This window comes from Cyprinus carpio, chromosome A6, assembly GCF_018340385.1.
Source record: "Cyprinus carpio isolate SPL01 chromosome A6, ASM1834038v1, whole genome shotgun sequence".
In the NCBI taxonomy this organism is placed as follows: domain Eukaryota; kingdom Metazoa; phylum Chordata; class Actinopteri; order Cypriniformes; family Cyprinidae; genus Cyprinus; species Cyprinus carpio.
The window spans coordinates 8,378,477-8,402,150 of record NC_056577.1 but is presented as its reverse complement, the minus strand read 5'-3'; the positions used below and the strand labels follow the sequence as shown (position 1 = coordinate 8,402,150).

The 23,674-nt window shown below is 38.4% G+C and overlaps 3 protein-coding genes across 3 annotated transcripts; all 3 read left to right on the top strand.

Annotated features, from left to right (window-relative positions):
* Positions 1–325: 325 nt before the first annotated feature.
* LOC109073976 (ATP synthase F(0) complex subunit C3, mitochondrial) lies at positions 326–2,833 on the top strand. The gene is made up of 5 exons (XM_042757859.1): positions 326–470; positions 684–771; positions 1,373–1,450; positions 1,958–2,148; positions 2,529–2,833. Exons 2-5 carry the CDS (start codon positions 733–735, stop codon positions 2,641–2,643), a joined length of 423 nt encoding a protein of 140 aa, XP_042613793.1. The 5' UTR covers positions 326–470; positions 684–732; the 3' UTR covers positions 2,644–2,833.
* A 1,046-nt stretch (positions 2,834–3,879) lies between these two features.
* chrna1 (cholinergic receptor, nicotinic, alpha 1 (muscle)) lies at positions 3,880–9,829 on the top strand. The gene is made up of 9 exons (XM_042757858.1): positions 3,880–4,181; positions 5,314–5,456; positions 5,582–5,626; positions 6,072–6,181; positions 6,321–6,516; positions 6,640–6,877; positions 7,114–7,337; positions 8,999–9,238; positions 9,332–9,829. The coding sequence occupies exons 1-9, from the start codon at positions 4,136–4,138 to the stop codon at positions 9,458–9,460; spliced, it is 1,371 nt and encodes a 456-aa protein (XP_042613792.1). The 5' UTR covers positions 3,880–4,135; the 3' UTR covers positions 9,461–9,829.
* A 2,593-nt stretch (positions 9,830–12,422) lies between these two features.
* On the top strand, positions 12,423–23,376 carry LOC109073970 (WAS/WASL-interacting protein family member 1-like). The gene is made up of 9 exons (XM_042757854.1): positions 12,423–12,559; positions 12,833–12,906; positions 17,807–17,892; positions 18,409–18,538; positions 18,674–18,826; positions 19,066–19,812; positions 19,901–20,110; positions 21,440–21,553; positions 21,748–23,376. Exons 3-9 carry the CDS (start codon positions 17,842–17,844, stop codon positions 21,798–21,800), a joined length of 1,458 nt encoding a protein of 485 aa, XP_042613788.1. The 5' UTR covers positions 12,423–12,559; positions 12,833–12,906; positions 17,807–17,841; the 3' UTR covers positions 21,801–23,376.
* The last annotated feature ends 298 nt before the right edge of the window (positions 23,377–23,674 follow it).

The window sequence follows — 23,674 nt, the reverse complement described above, 5'->3', positions numbered from 1 at the left end:
AACCAGCAAATGTAATATGACCCAAATATATATATATTTTGACATGAAATATTTGTAAAAAACTAGGAATTCTCTCATGGTCCCAGTCATGTTTTATATATTTAAAATTGGGTATCCCAATTAATAAGTATGAAAACAATGACCAGGACTGAAGTACTAGGCTAAGTATTGTATTTGATCTGTGTTGTATAGTCCTTTTTATTTACAGAAGTTGTCTATGTGCTACAGCAATCTATTTGATCTTATTTTATAATTTATTTGATTGATTCATTTTTCATATATATCGTTACTGTCTGTTAAAAGTGTAAAAACGCAGTAAATCAGTTTTATGTTTCCTTTGCCCTCTGCGCAGTTTTAAATAAAGTACCACTGAATGACCTTCATCTCGTCATACATGCATCCGGGAGCTTCATTAAATAGAGGGTCGGGCATGCGCAGTAGCTCCTCAGCGGTTCGACCTCTGCAGCCGGGTAAGTGAAGGAGAGCTAAACGGAAACCGGAGAAGCTATATTGTCATAATCTTATACCATCATTACGCTTTAGATATATTTAATCAAATCACTCGATCCATTTCATATTCTACAGATTATATAATCCTTGCAAAAGGAGCTATTTAGTACCAGGTGGCGTTCTGAAAGCGCTGATATTGCATTGACCTTAAACTGTCGACTTTTCCCCCATAGAGACAGACGCGGGTTTATTCCTCACCACAGCCAGCGAGCTCAATCAAACATGTACGCCTGTGCGAAGTTCGTGTCCACACCCGCACTGGTGAGTATTTACAGCGGTTTGTGCAGTTAGGATAGAATGGAAAAGCATAGGGAATTATGTTTCCTTAAAATGGAAGAGGCCTGCTACACTTGACTTTTTCCCATCTTGATGCAGTGCATTTCATATGGGTTGTTTGGATGGCATATTGCAAAAAATACTGTGTATATCATTGTGGTTAAGATGTCAATGGGCAGATAGTTGCTAATGCTATCATCTGTACAGCGATTAAAGGGAAGTCAAGGTCATTATAAAAATCTGAAAGCAAAACATAATGTTTCATAGACAGTTCTTTAAAATGTATTACCCTTGAGCTAAAGGGTACAATATAGTAGTGATGGTTGGTTCAAGGCTGTGGGTGTTATGTTCTGCTTTGTTGTTGTCCTTTTGTACTGGACTAGCCACAGCCCTTTTATTAGTTAATTATAAATGTAATTATTTGTTCAGTTGACATTTGGAGTGTGATTGATAAATGTCCAGTGTAATTTCTAATTGTCCCACGTAATTCAAGTGTTGAAGCAACAGTTTGGCCGTGTGTGTGTGTCTGTGTCAGTCTTAAGTTGTATGTCTTAGGTGCTAATGTGATTTTTGATCTCCGTCTCAGGTCCGCTCTGGCTCAAGGGCGCTGTGCAGACCACTCTCTGCCTCTGTGCTCTCCCGGCCAGATGTCAGCTCTGCAGAGGTGAGTGCTTTATGCATATGGCCTAATGGTTAGAGAGTCGGACTTGTAACTCAAAGGTCTCGGGGTTGTAGGTGGGAGGAGTGAATGTACAGTGCTCTCTTCCACCTTCAGTGCCACTACTGAGGTGTGACCCTTGAGCAAGGCACCGAACCCCCAACTGCTCCCCGGGCGCCGCAGCAAAAGTGGCTGCCCACTGCTCTGGGTGTGTGTTCACTTTGTGTGAGTGTATGGGACACCATACTTGCCCACATGTCACTTTCATATGCCATGTTAAAATCAGTGGCGCTTACTTGCTGTTTTAAATGAATGTTTAATGCCCTTCTAGTAGTTATTTGTCCCTAAAAAAATCCTTAGGAAAGGACTTCTTTATAAATCATCTCAAGATTCATTCCTTTGTTATATGCATTTACTTGCATTATAAGCTTGCTGCACTCTACAGAGCGATTTCTTTTTGTCAAGTGATGGTCGGTGCAGTTCATTCATTTTGATCATTGTCTTTTTTTCTTGGCCAGCCCAGCCTTTCTGCCACAGACAGCTGTTTCCCAGGTTGCAGTGCGGGGTTTTCAGACAAGCGCCGTAAGCCGTGACATCGACACAGCCGCCAAGTTCATTGGTGCTGGTGCCGCCACTGTGGGAGTGGCAGGTTCAGGAGCTGGAATCGGAACAGTGTTCGGCAGCCTCATTATTGGATATGCCAGGTAGACTAGACCAACATCCCAGAAAATAATCACCATTTTGTTGCCATCAGTTGTTGTACATGAAACAATTAATTTCCTGATATTTCCATATGGTGGTGTCACACAAACTATAGCTGTAGTCAGATTTTGGTGTTTTTATATTTATTTTATAGTTAAGTTTAAGCACAGAGCTTATTAACATTGCAGCGATGCAAGTGTAGTATTATATGAAATATTGAGTTTATTAGTTCAGCTTGAGCAAATTTAATCTCCGTCATGCATCACACTGTTGTTAGCTGATGTCTGTTTTTCCATGACAAAGCAATATTCCTAAACCGAGATCTGGTGATGAGTGACCCCTGACCTCTCTCTCTCTCTCTCTCTCTCTCTCTCTCCTGCAGGAACCCATCTCTGAAGCAGCAGTTGTTCTCATATGCTATCTTGGGATTTGCCCTGTCCGAGGCTATGGGTCTCTTCTGTTTGATGGTGGCTTTTCTCATTCTGTTTGCCATGTGAATACTGCTCCGTCCACCTCTTCCCACCGCTGCGACGACATGCGTTTTACACTGGCTACCAAAAGAGTTCTGTGTTGGTGTCATTAAAATTGTACATTTCCCAGTTTTTTGTTGAAGGCTGATAAGATAAAACATGTATTGTAAAAATGTATCCAAATACAAAATAAATACATGTATTTCACTATTTAAAATGTTTGAAGATTTTGTTGGAAACATTGGAAATTGGTGCCAATGAAGATAGTTGTTGAAATGCAATTCTCAAGTTATTTGGGGAATGTTTTAAAAGGGGTCGCTTTAGTTTATTTCTGTATGTAGTACAAGTCAAAAACTTATATGGTGGAGCAGTAATCTACCAAAAACTGGTCTGTTACATAATGGCTCAGATCTTACATATTACTCCGTTCGCCAGAAATCTAAATTATAATCCTTAAACTTTTTGTAGTTGTCTCTTGTCTCTTTCAGTGTGAGAATCCCTGTGCCATAATTAGATTTTTAAATATAATATCTAAAATGGAAGCCTGTTTCTGCCACAGAATTTGAAAGTTATTTATCTCAGAATTTTCAGGAAGGTAATTTTTTTTTGTCTCACACTGACAAATCTCACAAGGTTTTTCTCAGAATTGCGAGAAAAAGTGTTTTACTGCATAGCGGAAAAGTTTAAGTGAAGAGCATTAATAAATGTTGCTTAAATTTTTCATCGAGTGTATGAAAGATTTTCACTCTACTAAATCATAAAAATACCATAATATGTTTGCAGATATTTAAGAAACATGCTAAGTTAACATGCTTGTTTATCTAAAAAACAGTGCTACAGTCAGTTATTCTCTTATGAAAAGGTGCGTTCAGGGACGGAATGTCGGTGTTTGTTTTGGTTTGTGAAACCCGTCCACTGCCAGTTTACCCAATTGTATGTCATCACCCCGGGTTGCCAGTTGCCGGAAAACAAACGTATTTCATTTCAGTCATCGTCAATTGCGCTCGTTCCTGTTTGTGTCGTCAATCTGGCAACCTGCATGTGCGTCAAGTCTGAGGAGGAGGGGCCGGGTGAAAAAATCCTCTGCAATATTTTGAATTGGGTTGCAATACCTAGTTCAACCACTCGGTGTCAATCCTACATACAGCACCTTTTAAGTTGATGCAACAGCAAGGGGGCGACACTAGAATGCATTTTTTTTAAATTATCCTGCAACATTTTCAAAGGAGAAGTTACAAGTAATAGAGCAGCTGAAATGTTTACATTAAAGACATTTAATAGTTATGTGCAACTGTAAAAACAGAGCTTTAAGTTTAAACCCAGCACGTACGTGCAGCAGTGTCTCTCTCGCGCGGACTCTGACAGCTGTCAGCGCGTGCCACTTGCGGGTTTGACAATAGTGCAGCACACACAAACACACACATACATACATGCAGAGTTCAGCTACAGTCAGGACGCGGTGCTCCTGCAGACCAATTGTTCACTCGACTACACTGACTTTCTCATTCACTTCAAGGAGATGAATAACTTTATATTGATTTTGCTAATTCTGCCTTTTCTATTTGGTGAGTAACCACTTTGTTTTCTATTATATGGGAAAACTGCTCTGTTAGACAACAACCCTTTAACTCATATTAGCCTTAAGTTCTAATATATTGATAAAAAGTTTTATTTTAATCGCTATCTAAGCTATAATGGAAAAGAACGGTGTACTTGCCTAGAAATAACATCTGTGGTAAGTACAGAAACGATGAATTGCACACAATCTTTTGTTGGAAACCTGTACAAGTTCGTTTCCATAGCGATACGTTGTTGTTATGTTTAAACGTTTTGGTTTTTAAACACTTTTAGAAGATTTCTGTTCTACTTGTGTGGTATGCATACTATGCGTCCTGTTTGATTGACAGGCGCAGGTGCGCGCCCTGCTGGATTCATTCAAGTGGTTTGTGGCTGATATGAAATCAGTGTGTCAGCGGTCAGTTTTGTGCTATTTGCTGACAAATATTCGCGTCTCGTCTCTCTATTTATATTTTCTGTTTATGTTTTGCATAACTTAGATGAGGCTGAAATCAAGGCTTTGTTCAGCAGGGAGGAGTGATACTGTTGACTATAAATCTGATATCGGTTGTGGGCTAAACTTAAAAAATAGCTCTTCGTTTGATGGTTTATCTAAAATACTGTAAATGTACATGTGGACCCAAACGCTCACTCATTTACCTGTGAGAATACATTCACCAGACTACAACCAGTACTCAAACTGATGGAACAATGGTGCTGATGTCGAAATCAAGTCAACATTGCAATTGAAACGGTCACATTCTCTATCATTAACATATGGAAACATGGACATTTTTAGTTCATTATTCTTAGAACAACATGGCTCAGAAATGTAAAGAATGTTAAGAAGTTGATTATTTACAAACAGAATTTCTGCATTACTTTGTTAGTTCTGGTTAATAGTGACATCACTCAGACAGACATAGATTGCATGTCTTAGTGTTTCATCTCTGTGTGTGTGTGTGTGTGTTGTGTGTGTGTCATATGCAGTTGCTTGACTCCATCAATGTTAATCCTCTGAGCAGTTTAGGATGACATGTGTTTGTGTTTAAGAAGAGTGGGGTGATAACTTTTTCTCACAGAGCAACTAAATTTGTGTGTGTGTGTGTGTGTGTGTGTGTGTGTGTGTGTGTGTTGCAGGACCAGCACTGTGCTCGGAAGATGAGACGAGATTAGTAAAGACTCTGTTTAACAAATATAACAAGGTTGTTCGTCCTGTTAGCCATTTTAAGGATCCAGTAGTGGTTACTGTGGGACTACAACTCATTCAGCTTATCAGCGTGGTAAATTATATCTCTGTTCATATTTGTTTCTTGAATTCAGATTAATATTTTGTGTTTACATTGCACAAATAAACTTTTTGTTTTCTCTTACCTTCCATTATATTTCCTTTCTTTCTTATTTACAGGATGAAGTTAATCAGATTGTCACCAGTAATGTACGGCTAAAGCAGGTGTGGGTTTCAGCTGCTGTTTCAGTTCCTGTGTGCTGTTATCAAAATAGATATCATGGTGTTTACTGTGGGAAAATTTATCTATATGAACAATAACTGAGATTTAGGCAATGTTTATAACACATGTAAGATTTGGTACTATAACAAAAATTATTTTCATGTTTCACATACTTTCAAAACTGTCACATTTGAACTTCAGCTTATACAATACAGTTTGTTGTTACTGTGATCTGCCTGGTATTGTCTGTCTTATTATTTTTTATGATGATTCTGATGACATTTTACAGTGATTTTGTTTATTAATTTAATGAATTAAGGCAGTTCAATAATAAATGCTGTCATAATGCATAAATCTTTCAAAATTCTAATTTTACATGACAGTACCTACTTGGAGCAGTCCTGAGTCATTAATACAGATATCTTTTTCTCCTTATTTGATGTTCAGCAATGGAAGGATGTGAATCTGCAGTGGAATCCTGATGACTACGGTGGCATCAGGAAGATCAGAATTCCCTCCACTGACATCTGGAAACCGGATTTAGTCCTTTATAACAAGTATGAGTCACCTTGTCCAGAACTTTCACTCTTTGCATCTGTAGTATGTTAGTGTGAATCAATCAGGTGATATAAATGCCTTGAAAAAATATCTTTCATTGTTGTCTGATTTCTGATATCTTTATATGTGTATGTTCAGTGCTGATGGAGACTTTGCCATCGTCCATGAAACAAAAGTCTTGTTGGAGCACACAGGTATGATAACATGGACTCCCCCAGCAATCTTTAAGAGCTACTGTGAGATTGTGGTCCTTCACTTTCCCTTCGACCTGCAAAACTGCAGCATGAAACTTGGAACGTGGACTTATGATGGCAACCTTGTCATTATCAACCCGGTAACTATAACACCATGCAAACGTGATCACCAATCATGACCATCAGGAGGATGCAATATATGTACATTGATTATTGTATGTATCTGTATGAACCAGTTTATTCATACTTTTGTGTGGGTGTAGGACAGTGACAGACCGGACCTAAGTAATTTCATGGAGAGCGGAGAGTGGGTGATGAAGGATTACAGGAACTGGAAACACTGGGTGTATTACGCTTGCTGTCCAGATACGCCTTACCTTGATATCACTTATCACTTCCTCTTGCTTCGCCTCCCACTTTATTTCATCGTGAACGTCATCATCCCCTGCATGCTGTTCTCCTTCCTCACTGGGCTTGTGTTCTACCTGCCCACAGACTCTGGTAACGCTGTGTTTTATTGTGTGTAGGGGCGTGCGGTATGACACAAATCCTATATCATTTTTTTATTTTATGTCCTGATTTTGTTGGAAACGTTCTGGTAGTATATTTAAATATATTAAAAACCATGTGGTAATGCCTATTTTTGTATTATATATTACAAATGAAATTTACTTTTTTGTGCTTTTTTTTTATTTGGAGCCTGATGGACGTTTTTAACATAACTTGTTTCTGTCTAGGTGAGAAGATGACACTCAGTATCTCTGTCCTGCTCTCTCTGACTGTGTTCTTGCTGGTGATTGTTGAGTTGATCCCCTCCACCTCCAGTGCTGTTCCACTCATTGGCAAATACATGCTCTTCACCATGATCTTTGTCATTGCCTCCATCATCATCACTGTGATTGTCATCAACACACACCACCGCTCCCCCAGCACACACACTATGCCTGCTTGGGTCCGCAAGGTACGTATGTAAAGGAGCGGCATCTCATTTTGTGTTCCAGGGAAAAATTCATAATTTAAAGTAACATGAGAGTTTAGTTTACAGCCAGTTATCTGCGTGAGATCTTGACTGGAGTGACCACATTTAAACATATGAATGCTCTTCCAAAAAAAAAATTGTTTTAGCATACTTCTTTTAAACTATAAATAAGATCATATACTTTCAATCTGCTTTTTATGTACTTATCAGAGATATACGTAAGATAAAAATATAATTAGATATATAGGTGTAAATAAGTATTCTATGTATGCTTGCATATTCAGGTTTATAGTAACAAGTCAGCTTTGAAGTGGAAGAGTTTAGAGTACATTTAATAGTACATGGATGGAACGGAACGGAACATGATCTTTTTTTACACAGCGCTGTTAACCCAAATTAAGCAAATAAACATTTGGCTGATTTTACTTAAATTTTTTATGGTGTGAAAGTGTTGTAACAGACCTGATTCATACTGGCTTCTATTAGCAGAATAAATTATTTTAAATCCCAACACAAAACATCAAGTCAAATAACAAAAGGAGCAAGACTCTTATCAGCAGTATATATCTATACGTTCACTTATAGTACAGTTCACAGTGTATTTAGATTACAAAAGAAATCCTTACATGTTTATTAATTGTGTGTACTCAGTTTACTACTGTTACACCTAAAGTACACTTAAAAGTGTAAACTAATACATTGGCAAATTTACTCCCAAGTACGCATACAAGTATACTACTAGTACATTTATTTTAGTGTACTTGCTGCATAATGTATAATGCTTGAATCTTTACCCATTTCTCAAATCAAGCCGATCTCAGATGATGATGTCACACAGACAGGCCCCTCCCACAATAGTTTGATTGACAATAGCGATTCAGCACAGACTGGACTGGCGTCTTACCTTAGACCCGCCCTGAGTGAGCTGTCATCAGTCCGCCATTGTTTCACCGCCGGAGCAGATGTAGACAAGAATGACTCTTAAGCGATTGAGATGTTCTGTTGTTGGATGTAATAATGAAAATAGGAGTCGTCATTTACTCCCGACATCTGAACCGCTGAAGACGCAGTGGATTACGTTTGTTTTTGAAGGGAATGCCCCCAATCTACATAAATGTGTCTATGTTCGCGCAAATCATTCTTGATCAAGCTTCACCAACAGAAGAAGTGAGTGTAAGGTTTTTTTTTTAATGAATCTTTGCAAATCGCCTTTCCTAATAATGTGCTAATTAGCAAGCTTCATGATGAATGCGCCTAAAGTAAACAGTCCCTCAAAAACCCCTTTAATAAAATAAAATAAAAATTTAAGGGTGGATGATTCCTTCCACAGCATTTTAGTCACTTGTTTTTACCTTGAAAAATTGTATACCAAAGGTACTTTTGTTTGGAAGTTACATTTGTTATATTAAAAATCCAGATTTCCCAACCATGGGAATCTTTTTTTTTTTTGCAGTCCTGTTTAGTGCTGCTAGTGAAACAGAAATTACATACATTATTTTTTAAGGTTTTTCTTCTTTTTATATTTTCACTTGTGTCTAAACTTTACATATATTTGGGGGTATTTTTTGTTTACTTTGAACTATTGATAAACCTGTTGAGATTCTGATCAGGGAAGTATATTGACTTTCTCCTCTGTCCCACAGATCTTCATAGACACCATTCCAAACCTGATGTTTTTCTCCACTATGAAGCGACCGTCCCAGGAACGACAGGAAAAGCACCTCTTTCCTGCAGATTTTGACATCTCTGACATTTCAGGGAAACCCATGCCAGCCTCTGTCACTTACCACTCTCCCATAACCAAAAATCCTGATGTACGTAGTGCCATCGAGGGTGTTAAATACATTGCAGAAACCATGAAAAGCGACGAGGAGTCCAACAATGTAAGAACATTTACTTTCATCTTTTTTTGTTATTCCTGACACTTTTGCATTTCTTTGAAAAGTACTTGTGTCTTTCCTTCTGTCTGTTCATCGGCTGCAGAGGAATGGAAATTTGTCGCTATGGTCCTAGATCACATTCTTCTATGTGTGTTTATGGCGGTGTGTATTATTGGCACACTGGGAGTGTTTGCCGGACGCCTGATCGAGCTCAGCATGCTGTGAGAGCCCAAAGGCCCAAATGAAGCCAGGGACTGGAGTGCCTTGACTCTCTGTTGAGCTGTAGCAAAGGAGATGCCTGATCAAACCAGGGGTCTCATTTATAAACGTTGCGTATGCACAAAATGGGCATAGAAACATTCGTGCACAATTTTCCACGCACATATCATGATTTATAAAAAATAAACTTGCCATAAATATGTACGCACCGTACAGACATTCTATACCATGTGTACGAACACTTTTTCCTGGCGTGAGAAAAGTAATGAAGTAAACAACGATTTTAAACTGTTTTGATGTCGATATACACATTAAATACTCCACTCGCATTAATGGAGATAAACACTGAAATTACATAATTTTATTAACAATAGCATACAACATTTTCCTGTGGTATGCTATGTTTTAATTACAGCGAGGAGTGCTATAGGTGCACAATAATTCATCTTTAACCTAAACTACAGATCACATGTTATGAGAAATATTTTAGCGAGAACAATGATCAATGATGTGCACATACTTCGATATTATGGTGGACACTGCTGGATTTAGTGGTCGAACGGTCCTTTGTCCAGTATAGGACCAATGATAATAGCTTACTGGTATAACTGATATAACTAGGAAAAAACTGTAAGATTTGCACGTTTCCTTTTTAAAATACTTTGTCAGTGACGAGCCGAATCAGACAATTGTATTTACATTGCAATAAATATGGGCCTATCTGTTTCCACTAAAAATAGCTAAAAGATGTTCATCAGCTAAACTGCACACATTTAATTTGATTTGAATTGTTTATTGAAATAATATTTGGCCGGTGTAAAAGAATGAGATCAACTCTATTCTAAAATATATCTGAGAACAACTTTAAACCATTTTGTTTTTGTGGATATTTTCATATAGACTATATAAAACATTAACAAGGATACTGGATAATTTTTAGCAATAAAAATTAATGTGCATGGCACAAATGGCATTATAGTCCCCATCTCATATCTCCTTAATGTCTCGGTGTTAAACATGGTGTCACGTAGATATTTATGGAAATGATATGCAGATGAGGTTATGCAAAGTAAAACAAGGCGTTATAAGCTCCATATATGGATATTTCAGGGAGGAGACAGGGTGAAATACATGTACGCACAATCTTCCCCTGACTGGGATTTATAAAGGGATTTTTGCGCAGGTTCTGGCGTACACATGGTTTTATAACTCTGAAAACTTTTGTGCGTATGCAAAACGTAGCTTTTTGCATACGTACACTTTTAGGATGAAATCTACGGAGAATTTTATAAATGAGACCCCTGATGTTAATTGGGTCATATGATGTTGCTAAAAAGAACATTATTTTGTGTATTTGGTGTAATGCAATGTGTTTATGTGGTTTAAGGTTCAAAAAACACAGTATTTTCTACATAATTTACATTATTGTTTCTCCTTTCTGAAATGCGTAGATTTTGACAAAGCTCATTGTTCTGAAAAGCGAGATGTGCTCTGATTGGCTGACTATCCAGTGCGTTGCGATTGGCCGAATGCCTCAAGCATGTGACGGAAATGTTACACCCCTTAACACTGTGATGCAAGGCGTGATGAGACAAAACCAATAAAACCCATTACAAATTTCTTTTTACGCATTGCATTGCATATAGTGCTGCGTAAACATAAAACATGTCTGCATTTGTGATCGGAGAAACGACAAACAACAAGCACTACTCTACACTGCTCAAAACTCACATTTGAATCATCAGTGGCAAATCCGTTACATATGAAAACATACTTACAGACTGTGTGTCAGAAGCGCCAGACTGTCCTTGCAAAGTTGGAATTCCCCCACTTTATAGAAACAGACACCGACATTGTAGGCTACTCTCACCCTCCACAAAATGCACTGCACACATCTGAATATTTGGGTTGAACAGTATATCTGAATATCTGGAACAGTGTTGTAAATACAACTTAACCACTGATTTCTAGTTGTGTCCTCTTTTGGAAGGCCAAAAAAAGAAGCTTCGCTTTCACAACGAAACACACAGCAACTTTTATAAAGAATATCTCTTTGGATTTGAGACTTCAGTCTTTGCAACTTCACAGATCTTCTTTATGCACCAAGAGCTTGTAACACTCCAAATTGAAATCGCATCACATGACCCCTTTAATGGAACAGTGAGCTTAGTCAACAACTGGAAAATAAAATGCATGCACTGTTTTTTTTTCTCTACATTTAAAGCATTTTTGTTAATACGGTTGCTTGCTCCTAATCTAGAATGTCTGTATGTATATGCATAACTTGTCAGAATTAAGCACAGAAGCAGAGAAATATGAGAATGTGTGGCATTTATTTTACATCGGAGCATTTTTTTTTTCAGTTTGTTGTATATGTTAGATTTGTTTTTATTTTTCTTGGTCTGTGTTTTCCATGGTAACCAATGCACCTGAATCACTTGATATTTAAAGAGAAAATAATGAATAAACTGTATCTGATTAACTGATCATTAAAAAAAACAGCTAAACCTTAATAGCAGACAAATGATAAAAGCTGATGATGTTGCTGTTACATTTGCCTGAAGGTATATGCCACTGTGTATTTGGGCAAATATATTATACATATATATTATTTAATGGTTAATTTAAGTTTGTTTTTAGTTTTAACATGATTTCTGATTAAGCATATAGGCCTGATTGAAAAATTTATCATTTGTCTTGTAATGCATAATAAACTACTGTTAATATCACAGTGTTTGGGTTCTCGCTCTCTCGCTGTCTTATTTTTTTAATAATTGCTTTTATGCCTAAATTTTGTGTGGCTTTAGTGGTTTAGCAAATGTTTTGTGTTCTAGGCATTTTTGCAGACTTTTTTTTCTCACTATGACCAGAAATGTGTGAATTATAAGCGAATGTATTTGAATTTAAATGATTGACACGCCTGTTACATTGTCCATACTTTCATACAGCGATCAAGCTTTTTCTGTCACACTGTGTGCAGAGTTTGACAGATGTTTAAGCTCAGCTCGAGGCAGTCGCACACATCTGGAAACGTTTCATCACAGACGAATGTCCCGGATAAAGGGAACGAAGAGTCTGTTGTGTTGGTGGAGGAAGAAATACTGGGTAAAGAAACGGATTAGAAGATAGCCTATCATCCTCTTATTCGAAGCATTGAACTGTACTTCCCTCATTTAAAGAGAAGTGATACTGCTGAGTAGTACTGAATTTTTGCATGCATTGTTCAAGCGATACGATTTTAATGTTATTCCTGCGAATGTGATGGGTTGTCGGCAGCACGCTCTGGGCGGAAACAGTGGAGAGAAGTCGTGTTTGTGTGTGTGTGTTTTCTGCCATGAAGGAGTGGCTCAAAACTTATGTTCCTATCTGTTTGTGTAGATGCTTTATGATGATGATCGTTGCTGCATTTGGTTCGTAAGCGCAGGACGCGGAGAAAAAGACGCAAACCACCGGTAAGTGTTCACGCGCAACCCGCTGCTTTCTAAAATGCTCGACTCTAGGTTCTAATTTGTGACTGTGATTTATTTATTGCCGCAAATTTGTAAGAATTTTGTGAGTTTATTGTTGTTTGGATAAACTGTTATGTTTAAAACTACTGTTTCATCCACAAAAGCGCAAACGGTGCCAACTTTCAGGGGAAGCAGAGGCTCCCCCACTTCCTGGGTTGCCAGTTTGAGCGTTAATATGTGGCAGGGTGAATGAGTTAAGTTTTTTTCTGTAGTTTAGAGACGCAACAAATCTTACGTGTTTTTTTCCTCTGGCAACTAAGTAAAAATAATTATTACCGTTCTCATGTCACAGTTATTTAAATCAGCTGTAGAATTTAGCGATTTGTGAATGAATCGTTCTTTGAGTCGGATCTTTTCGATTGAATCGGTCAAAGTCGTACCGACCGATTTTTTTTTCACGAATAACTGAATCGGTTCGAGCGTTTGTCGAGTCTCATTAAACCAATAACTCCTGGACGTGTTAGATTCCAAAGAATTGTATTATCAAAATAAGATGATCATACGAGCATTATTTGGAATAAACCGAGGAGATGTAAATTAATTTTAGGTTTGTGTAATATAAATGCAAACTCTATTCAGGTAAACAACTTTTGTGAGCTGAATCATTACCGACATCCATTGTTAATAAAAACTTAATCGAAATTAACAATAAAACATAGACGTAAAAAGCAATAAATGTGGCTTTCTAGAGATCTCCTGAGGGCGCAATTAAGATATGAAATAAAAGAATTGATGAGTCTGTTGTTTTTATGAACTGTTCAAAAGAACCGATTCGCGGAAATGATTCGGACCAGTATGAGCATGTGGTACTAATTGACAGGCCACGGGGTCTCCACAGTGAAATACAAAAATACAAATACAATCATATGCTTTCCCCCTTCCTTTTTCCTTTAATTTTTAAGCTTTCTTCTTGTGAATCGAAGACCACGTTATTTTGAGCTGTCAATGTCAAATTATTTTAACCACAATATCATTGTTTTGCTCTGTTTATTCCTCTTAAATGCATTACCTCAAAGCACGTTGTTGTGTGTTGGCTTGGGTTTGTATGGATTTTTGGGTTTGTATGGATCGTTGAAAAGCTAGAAAATGTTGCTTTGATTTCTTGCATTAAAGAATTTTATGAGTCTGCTGATGTCGACGTCAAGTCCTCGTCATGATTTTTTTCATGTGGTTTTCACCAAGTGTGAAATGTGACACTATTTAGCAACTGTTTTTTCTTTTCTTTTAAATCACAGTGAGCTACTGTTGAGACTGTGAAAATAGGCATGCAGTTTTTAGTGAGAACTTAAGAAGGAACAAGTAATTTTAGTCTGCAAAAGTCATACAAATAGAGTTCTTTCTCTGCATGAACTTCCTCTCAGTGACAGAAGCACTGTCATAACTTCTACTTCTCTCGTGTCTGGTTTAGTGTTCTATTTGACCTGCGATTCGAAGAGAGTCAGAAATCATGTGACGGCATCTGAGCTTACCCATTAGATACAAGCTTGCATGTAGCCAGAGGTGTCAACGTTATGCTGAGTTTCAGAAAGGAAGTGGACAATAAAGACTGCTTACAAAGTGATGGAAAGGCAGAGTAAAAGATAGTGAGCACTTTATTTTCTTGAACATGCTCACATCATGCAAGCTGAGTATTCGTAAGGCTTTTTTTTTGCTTGTGATGTGTTAATTTCAGCAAGCATTGCAAAGCGCATCTGACAGAAATCCTTCATTACAACACTTTCATATAAACAAAGGTATGGTTCTCTGTGGGTGGCTCCTTCCTGCTTGATTTTGCATGTATCATTTAGCAGGTTGTGGTTGAAGGACTCCGCCCATTTTTGGTCTCTTGATTTAACATTATTCACTGAGAGCTGGATATCTCAGATTTAACTTTTCATTGTTGACGTTGGCCTTACATTTGAATTCCATAAATTCTAGGACTTAGGCTGCATCTCAGTAGAGTGCAACAGTGCAAAACACTTTTTCAGTGACATTGGTTCCGGAAGTATTTTTTCAATAATATTTTTCCCATAGGTATTTTTTAAAAGTATTTGTTAAAGCGTTATAAGCCATGACTCAAACCAAACAACTACGAGGCGAATCACAACATTACAAACTTTGATTTGAAGCAAAATTGTGTTTGAAAATTGGACTAAAAGACAAAGGTACAAGACTGTGTAATTAATGTCTTTAAATATATAAGTTAAAATACTGCAGACTGTGTCACTGATTATCAGCTACTGTACGTAGCTCACAGTACGTCTGTCTATAATGGTTTGTAAGTTATTGTTCAAAATCAGTTCCCCTGTGGAGAAAATGAATGGGATTTTTACTGCTGGAACCTGACTGTTGTTCAGTTATGATGTACATAACCGGGACTACCTTAAAGGCTAATTTGGGTTCCCTTGGGAAATAGTTTGTTCTACAATATAAATAACACATATATCAAATGTGAAAGCTGCAAGTTTCACTTACTATTTAGAACACATAGTATACACTGTTTATAATGTATGTTTGAATTTTTTGAGTTGTAAGTTTGTGAAATGCATTATGTCCTTGTACAAGACACTGGCGCACTTAAACACACACTTGGGATAGAGTAATTCCAAAAAGAACACAATGTCCAGGCAAAGGCCCTGTTTAAGACGGGATGACATTTCAGACTGCTGGATTTAAGCACCATCCGGACAGGGCAGCTGTAGAGTGTATATCCAGCATCACATTCTCCATAGTCCATCTCCACTGTTCTCTCTCAAGACACTGGTATGTAAATATAGTCCACGTCCAGGAACTTTTACTGTGCACCTCTTCTCTCATGTCGTCTTCATTTTATGCTCCTTTCTTCTCCTCTCACACCTCTTCTTCTCCACTTTTCAGTTATTTCCACTTTTTTACACTTATCTCCACCTCTCAGAAATCATAAAGGTGATGTCGTTTTTGTACTACTTGCATCATCAAACATAACTGCAAAAAAAATATGTTTGACTTCATGTAGCATTGCATGGTATCTGGCAGTGCATATCAGTTACAATTTTTGATGTAAGCCATAAAAGTCCCACGAGAGATTTGAGACTAGCTGTTTATAAATATCAATATTCATTCCGAATAAAGAAAGATAACAGCATTGGCTGGAAAGTTGGACAAAGGTCTTACGGGTTTGGAACGACACGAGGGTGAATTATTAATGACAGAATTTTCAATTTTGGGTGAACTGTCCCTTAAAGTATGAAACTGGTGTACACTCTCATATACACTCTCAGCTTTTTCTGCAACGTAATTTCTCTGAGATGCTGTTGTATCAAACCTGGCATCTGAGGTCTGTTTCACTATTTTTGTTCCCAATCGTCGCTGTTTGCCTTTTGCAAGTATTCATTGAAACTATGATTTTGGGAAATGTCAACTCATTGAATCATGTTGTAATGACACAACTTGTGACCATTGTTAGCTAACAGTGCTTTTGGGAAATGCACCCCTAGTCGGGATGCTAAAACAAAACAGAGCAATGTTTTAAGTACCACACACAGTATTTACACTAGTTGTCTGGATGTTAAGCTGCAATAGGAGCTTAGAAAGAGCGACAAATGAAGTAGTGTGATGTGGCTGTCTGTAAGACGCCCTTGAGAGATCTTGATGATGAAAGAGCAGATGCTTTAAAGAGCTTGTTAACTGTGTGTTTCTGAGTATTTGTGTGTTGACTTGTTCTCTTTGAGTCTCATCTGTGTTCCCACTTGTGGTTTTTAACCTTTTGTTGTTTCTTTGCCACCCTTGTCTGCATGATATTAACTAATGCGGATGTGTGTTTATGAAATAGAGAATGAGAAGTGAGAGGTATATTGCTGTAGCTCTTCCTGTTTACGATCTCTTCCGGATGTCAGCAGTGAGAGGTCTTTATCAAACTTGAGCTCAGAGAAAAGTTTAAAGTTTGTAATTGTTGTGTTAGTTGTATGAGTGTGTGAGAGAATATTATGAGAACTAGTCTATTACAGTATGCTTTCTGCATTTCAGAAATTACCTTCTTTTTTGTTTGTTGTTATGGCCTTATGTTGTCATTGCATGCCCAAAAAAGGATCTTGGTATATTTCACAATAGGACATTTCAAGACTTGCTACTTACTGTCAAACCCATTCAAAACTTTGCGGCTGTGAGAGACTGTGAGGGTGCGGCTGTGAGGGTCATGTGGTGTGGTTAGATTGGTACCAGTGATTTAGTGAATGTCTCAGGTCTGGTTTTTTTTTAAACCTGAAAAGTGTGATGATGTTATTTCTATTCATGCTACAGATGGGTTTCCTGTTAGTGGTACCACTGTTATTATTTTAAGGTCAAAGATAATGGGGTCAATATTATTTAAAATAGATATATGCTGCAATGTAATGAAACTCCTGTCAAGGAATCAGATGCTCATGTGACGCAATGTCAGTGTCACATTATAAGAGCACAGAGGTGTACAGAGGAGGCGCTTATGGTATGCTTGACCAATGAATACTTCTGAGGCTTGTTTGAAGATGCAACATAAATATTTTTAGTAATATATATTTTTAATAAATATTTTAATTTGTTAATTTGTAATTAACAATGCATAAAAATGTAAATATATTTTTCAAAGTTATTTTTTTATGAATTATTAAGAAGTAATTGGTGTTTTTTACGAAATAAACAATTATTTCAAAGGTTTTCAAGAATTACATTTGTTGAATAATAATGACTTTTTTTTTTTTGAAAAACATTTTTAATGCAAGTAACCACCCAGAACACCCTAGCAACTGTGTAACATCACTTTGGAAACCCCTCAATATTGTGGCAACAAGCAACAGAATTTCTTCTAAAAATATAAAATATTAAAAATAAATCTATTTCTGTTCGTCAGGACTCAGTGAGAGGAGGTGACAACAAGGAGAAAAAATGCCGGTACCTCCTCCACCTCCCCCTCCGCCACCCCCCACCTTGTCTCAGGTACACACAAATAAGCAGACACACTTAATACATTACACAACTTTCAAAATCTGAACAGATTTTAAAACCCTAGGCATCACACACTTACAGAGAAAAACTGAGCATCATACACTAAATGATCACATACTACCAGTTTTGCATACAATAACCTCTCAGAAACAAGCACCTTGTTGCTAGGAGAGGCATGACAAACGAAAACAATATGTGTTCTAAAACTGGGTCAAAATATCAAGCATATTATATATGGATGGTCTGGAAGAAATAATAGTCTGAAGCCGAAACAAAAACTGGAGACATACACTGTGCTTTTTTTGTCAAATCTGTTAACTCGTCTGCCCAAAATCTGCAGACTGGCTTTGACTTTCGCCAACTATTGTGGACTCTTCTAGACTGCAAATTGGGGCAAAAATCTAGGCAAAAGTCATTTAGTTTGTTCCAGTCTTAAGTGGTAAAGCTGTGGGGCACCAGTGCTTTAATGATTTCTACAGAAAATATCTGTGCTTCTATTTCTCACAGGCAAACACTGAGAAGCCCGTCTTGAATAAATCGGAGCAGCAAGGCAGGAATGCTCTACTGTCAGACATCAGCAAAGGAGCAAGGCTAAAGAAGGCAGTTACCAATGACCGTAGCGCCCCCGTACTTGACAGTAAGAACCTGCACCTTATCGAGTTACACTGGCTGTGTTTTAATATGACATATATTTAAACAGGTTTTCTTTTATGCTGTACTTGGCAGGTTTGCTCTCCGGTCCAAAATATTAAATACATGTTTGTTTTGACAGAACCCAAAGGTGGTGGTGGAGGAGGAGGCGGGCCTGGAGGAGGAGGAGGTGGGGGTGGAGGAGGGGGAGGGTTTGGAGGTGGAGGCGGAGCTCCAGCTGGTCTGGGTGGGCTCTTCCAAGGAGGCATGCCAAAGCTACGTTCGACACGAGATGGTAAGAACGCACACATGTATATCAAACATACTACTAAAGCTTTCATACTACTGACACGTTCCAACTCATTCATTCAACAGGGATTTATGATATAGAAATTTTGGCAAATCCCAATTATGGACCTTATATTCATAAAATAAATATAATATTTACTTTAGAAAACTGTGAAAAAAATTATTTAATAAGCTTGCATTTGTTAGGTTACCTCTTTTTATCAGATTATTTGCTCTCTCTTACAGACTCCAGTAATGTCAGGCCTCCACTTCTGCCACCTGGTGCTCGTAGCTCTGGTCCACGGCCCTTCGGAGGAGGATCTGGCCCCGCTCCTCGTCCACCTCTGCAACGCAGTGAATCTGTTGACCCCCCTCGCCCACGAATGACCCCACCGCGTCCTGAAACACCTGGAGGACCTCCTCCACCTCTTCCAAGTGCCCCACGGCCCTTTCAGAGTGGGGCACAGAGCAGGGGACCACCCTCACTTCCAGGGACTCCTCGTCTTGGTTCCGCACCAACCCCTCCACCTCCAAACCCTCCTGGGCGACAGCCTGCACCTCCACCGGTGCCAGCTGCATTTGGTCGTCCTCCTACCATTCCTTCGCCCTCAGCTGGTCATGCTGGACGGCCTCCTCCTCCCCCTGCACCTGGTCGAGGTGATGACCGTCCTCCACCTGTTCCCCCTGCAAACCGTTCTACTTTGCCACTCACTCGGGACAGCCCGCCCCCTCCACCTCCACCATCAGCAAGTAGTAAACCAACTCCCCCTCCAGCTCCTGCCTCTCTGCGGCCACCTGTTAGTGCAGCACCTCCTCTGCCTCCAGGACGCCCAAACCCATCTACTCCTGAGGAGAATACACCACGCCTTCCTGAACGGAACCTGTCACTTGGCTCGCATCCTCCTGCCCCTCCACCTGGGCGATCCGGACCCCTTCCTCCACCTCCTTCTGAGAGACCGCCCGCATTGGGCCGGAATGCAGGTGGACGAACAGGTAAAGGAGGAGCTGCAGGTTGTTGCAGGATATTCTGAAATTCACCTGTTTGATCATTTATATTATGCCTTTGTCTTTTTGTCCACAGGTCCTCTTCCACCTCCACCTCTTTCTGGCCGTCCAGGAGGAGGAAGTGTGAGGTCATCACCAGCCCCTCCTCCGCCAAACAGACCAGGTGTGGAGCCTCACCGTGGTGGCAGTAGACCACCGCTACCACCAGACAGACCCTCCTCTGGACCTCTGCCCCCTCCTCCCCTTCCTATGGGTAATGGATACCACAATCAGGGACATCATATAGGTATTGTGACATTCCTATACACTTGTTCAAGAATCTTGTAGAGTTTACCAAGAATAAATGTCAATTATTTTGTTGTTTTGCATTGGTATAATTTACCAGAAGACTGTACACCATGGGTACACCGTGTACCCATTTGCTTGATGAACATTTGATCTCAAAACCATTGGCATTAATAAGGAATTGGTTGTTCCTTTACAGCTATAACAGCTTCTACTCTTCAGGGATGGTTGCCCAATAGATGTTGTAACATTATTGTGAGGATTTGTTCCCATTCAGACATTACAGCATCAGTGTTAGTGTTGGGCATTGGGCATTGGAGTCTTCCACACCAGACTCAGTAGACCATTTTACTGGTGGCATCATATGCCAGTGCCATACTCAGGAGACTGTATGACTCTATGATGGATTTTTATGTACCTGCTAGTAGACTGTGTGGCTGAAATAGCTAAATTGGTTAATTATAAGGGGGCACATACTTTTGGCCATGTCATAAGCCAATATTGCTATCTTGTGGACAAACTAATTGAGTAATACAGAGTATACACAGTTAGTAAATCTGTCTATGCTGATGATGAAATTTATGTCACAAGATACCAGAGTTGCAGTTATCTCTTAACCCCCTCACACAATCGGGTGTCACCACGGGCATCTATTGTTGCTCTGGCCTTTGTTGTTGTTGTTCTGTGTCCTCCGTTTTTTTTTTTGGTTGTGAAACAAAGGCCGGGGCAGTGTTGCCACCTATTGCAATAGTGCAAACCAATTCAAGAAGCATGTGCCATCTGAGCGTAGAGTATGCATGGTAAGAAAAATCTGTCTGCACATGTGCAGTATGCATGTGTGATGATGAAATGTAAGTCATGAGCACTGAACATATACCGTAAAGTACGCATAAAGAATACTTGAGGGCTAAACTAATAACCAAAAACTTCATCAGCTTAGAACAGTATTTTCACTATGAAACAATTTTAACTATTGCTCAAATAATAAAAATAATAGAACGAAAAAATTAATGAAGGGGCTTTCACATAAATAGTTCACATTACTACTTTTAAACTTCAGAATACCTTCCCTTATATACTTCTATTGTAAGTGCATTACTGTAAACATGTTTTTTTGTTTGTTTTTACAAACTGATGGGTCAGTCAAATTATTTGGGGTGTAATTGATGGCGTTGCACATATGTTGTCAATAGAACATGTATTGACCCAGGCATGTTCCTTGTAATTTCATTTACTCCTATTGAGCTTTAAATAACACTGTAAGTAACATAGATTCATAAGTAGGTAATGCTGGAAATTAATGGTGTTTGCATTTGATTTGTTTCTCCAGATGAGTGGGAATCACGCTTCACGTTTCGACCTGTATCGGATCTTCCACCCCCAGAGCCCTACATTCCCTGTCAGAAGACCTATCCTAGCAAATTGACCAGGAACGAAAGCCGAGGTAACCAACCACAGCTGTTTTCTCTCATCTTATCCGGTTTTGTTGCTATGCACATAGACAAAACCAACCCGCAGCTGTCGCTTCCACATGCCAATGAATGCTTCGAATAACATTCAGTGCTTTCAGCACAATCATGGTCTTACCCATTTGTTCATGCGCCTGTGTGTGTATTTGTATATTTCTCTCTGTTTCAGGTTCAGGAAAGAAAGAGCGAGGTGCACCTCCCCTGCCCCCCATACCTAGGTGAAAGAAACTGTTGTCTCAGGGCCTGACAATCCTTCCCATACCAAATTATCTTATTTTCTCTGGTACTGTCTGTTTTTTGATATTTTTCTGCCAGAGTCATTCATTAAAAAAATGTTAAAAGAACTATAAAAATAACAACATATTGTGTTATATTACAGACGGCATATCTTTTATATTATTTTGTTTTTGTTTGCTTTAGAGATTAATACGTAATGGCTATTATGAGTATGTCAAGTGATGAGCTCTACATTGATACTACAGCTAATTTTTACTTTATTTTTTAGTATTTTTCTCAGTATGATGAGTTGTTGCAGCATTTCATTGGCCTTCAGGAGAGTGTGAATGTTCGGCTTTTTGGCTGTTATGTCTATGTATTCTTGCTATTGCAGGTGCACTTATGTCCTTGTCTCATACAGAATATTATATTTTGAGAAAAAGTGCAACAGTTCTCATGAAAGCTTTTTGGTGCGTTTTGGCGCCCCCTACCTTCCTGTTTTCATACAACACAGTAGTTATATAGCGCTGACATTTCAAGCCCCCAAAGGTAAAATGTCAGGTTGCTAGAACAATATCAGACTGAAAAAGTCACTTAAAATATTAACAGAGTGTGTGTGTTTGCTTTAGTACCAGTATGTGTTGCAGTCTGTCAGTACTCTATGTTGCAGATTGATTTGTTCACACATGGAGTCTCTGATGTGAACATAGCAAGGACTGAGGACATTAAAGGGAAAATGTAGATGTCCTTTATTAAAGACTATTTAGATCATCCCCCATTTAAACAAGCCTGAGAGCTGACATTGTATAGGTGATACTGATCTTTAAATGAAAGATGATTTGCTTTAAAATCCTATGCAAGTGCGTTTCTGTGTATTGAGATTGTATCTGTGTTGATGTAAGCCAAAAAGCCAAAAATATGTTTAAGAAGTGTTGTATTTTATGATATACATATGCACTTGCTGGCTTCGTTAATGTTAGCTCAGTATTATGATGCCTTATGGATATTTCTCAGATGTGTGCTGTTATATTTGCCTAAAGCGCTTGACTAAAAGTATATTCAAAAAAGTTTATCATACCTTGAATTACATTTCATTTGTTTTCTTCATTTTTATACTGATATAAATTCAAGAATTCTAGATTCAAGAAGCCAAACAGTGGCTTGGTTTATGCTGCCTTATGTTTGTTTACATGAAGAGATGACTTACAAAGGCCTTTTAATGAAACATTAAAAAGTAAAATTCCAGTGATGTATGCAATGTAGCATCACTTTTGAACCATCTTGAATTTATTAGAGAGGAGAGAGATGATTGCACAGCCAAAAAGGAACAATATTTGCCACCAACATTATTAGTAATAATAAAGTCCTCTGATTTATGTTACGTTATATCTTCATTTGGTACTTTAGATTTTCTCTTTGTGTCTGTTGATGCACATTTCATACAACATAATATGTTGTTTAATTTGCATTTACTTTATTACAAACAGTCTTTGCTATTCTGATGTGCCAAATATGTTGTTTTCGAAATAAATATGCAAGTGAAGCTGGATTTTTCCTTTCATTAAAATAACGCATTTCAGTATTCAGTTCTTTTTAAGCTCTTCTTGCATTTATTTTGTAAGCATGGTCTTTATAATTTCAGTGCACTTTTAATTATTATTTCGTGTGTGTGTGTGTGTGTTTAAATAAATTAAAAGAAACCAATTATTTAAAAAAGAAATATGTGGTCAACAAGGCCCTGTGACATTCTCTCAACAGATTCCTCCTTTACTAATAATAGAGGCAAAATGACTCCCATCCGCTAGCGCGCGTGACTCTGGCCAATCACTTGAGAATGTTCCGTCAATATCAGCATATACGCTAACATTTCCACCAATCAG

Excerpts from the sequence above, each read along its gene's own strand:
- LOC109073976 (XM_042757859.1), top strand. The coding sequence starts at position 733 with ATGTACGCCTGTGCGAAGTTCGTGTCCACACCCGCACTG. Across the intron at positions 772-1,372 it reads TCGTGTCCACACCCGCACTG|GTCCGCTCTGGCTCAAGGGC; the intron begins GTGAGTATTTAC and ends TCTCCGTCTCAG. Across the intron at positions 2,149-2,528 it reads CTCATTATTGGATATGCCAG|GAACCCATCTCTGAAGCAGC; the intron begins GTAGACTAGACC and ends TCTCTCCTGCAG.
- chrna1 (XM_042757858.1), top strand. The coding sequence starts at position 4,136 with ATGAATAACTTTATATTGATTTTGCTAATTCTGCCTTTTCTATTTG. Across the intron at positions 5,457-5,581 it reads TCATTCAGCTTATCAGCGTG|GATGAAGTTAATCAGATTGT; the intron begins GTAAATTATATC and ends TCTTATTTACAG. Across the intron at positions 6,878-7,113 it reads CTACCTGCCCACAGACTCTG|GTGAGAAGATGACACTCAGT; the intron begins GTAACGCTGTGT and ends GTTTCTGTCTAG.
- LOC109073970 (XM_042757854.1), top strand. The coding sequence starts at position 17,842 with ATGCCGGTACCTCCTCCACCTCCCCCTCCGCCACCCCCCACCTTGTCT. Across the intron at positions 17,893-18,408 it reads CACCCCCCACCTTGTCTCAG|GCAAACACTGAGAAGCCCGT; the intron begins GTACACACAAAT and ends TATTTCTCACAG. Across the intron at positions 18,827-19,065 it reads GCTACGTTCGACACGAGATG|ACTCCAGTAATGTCAGGCCT; the intron begins GTAAGAACGCAC and ends TCTCTCTTACAG.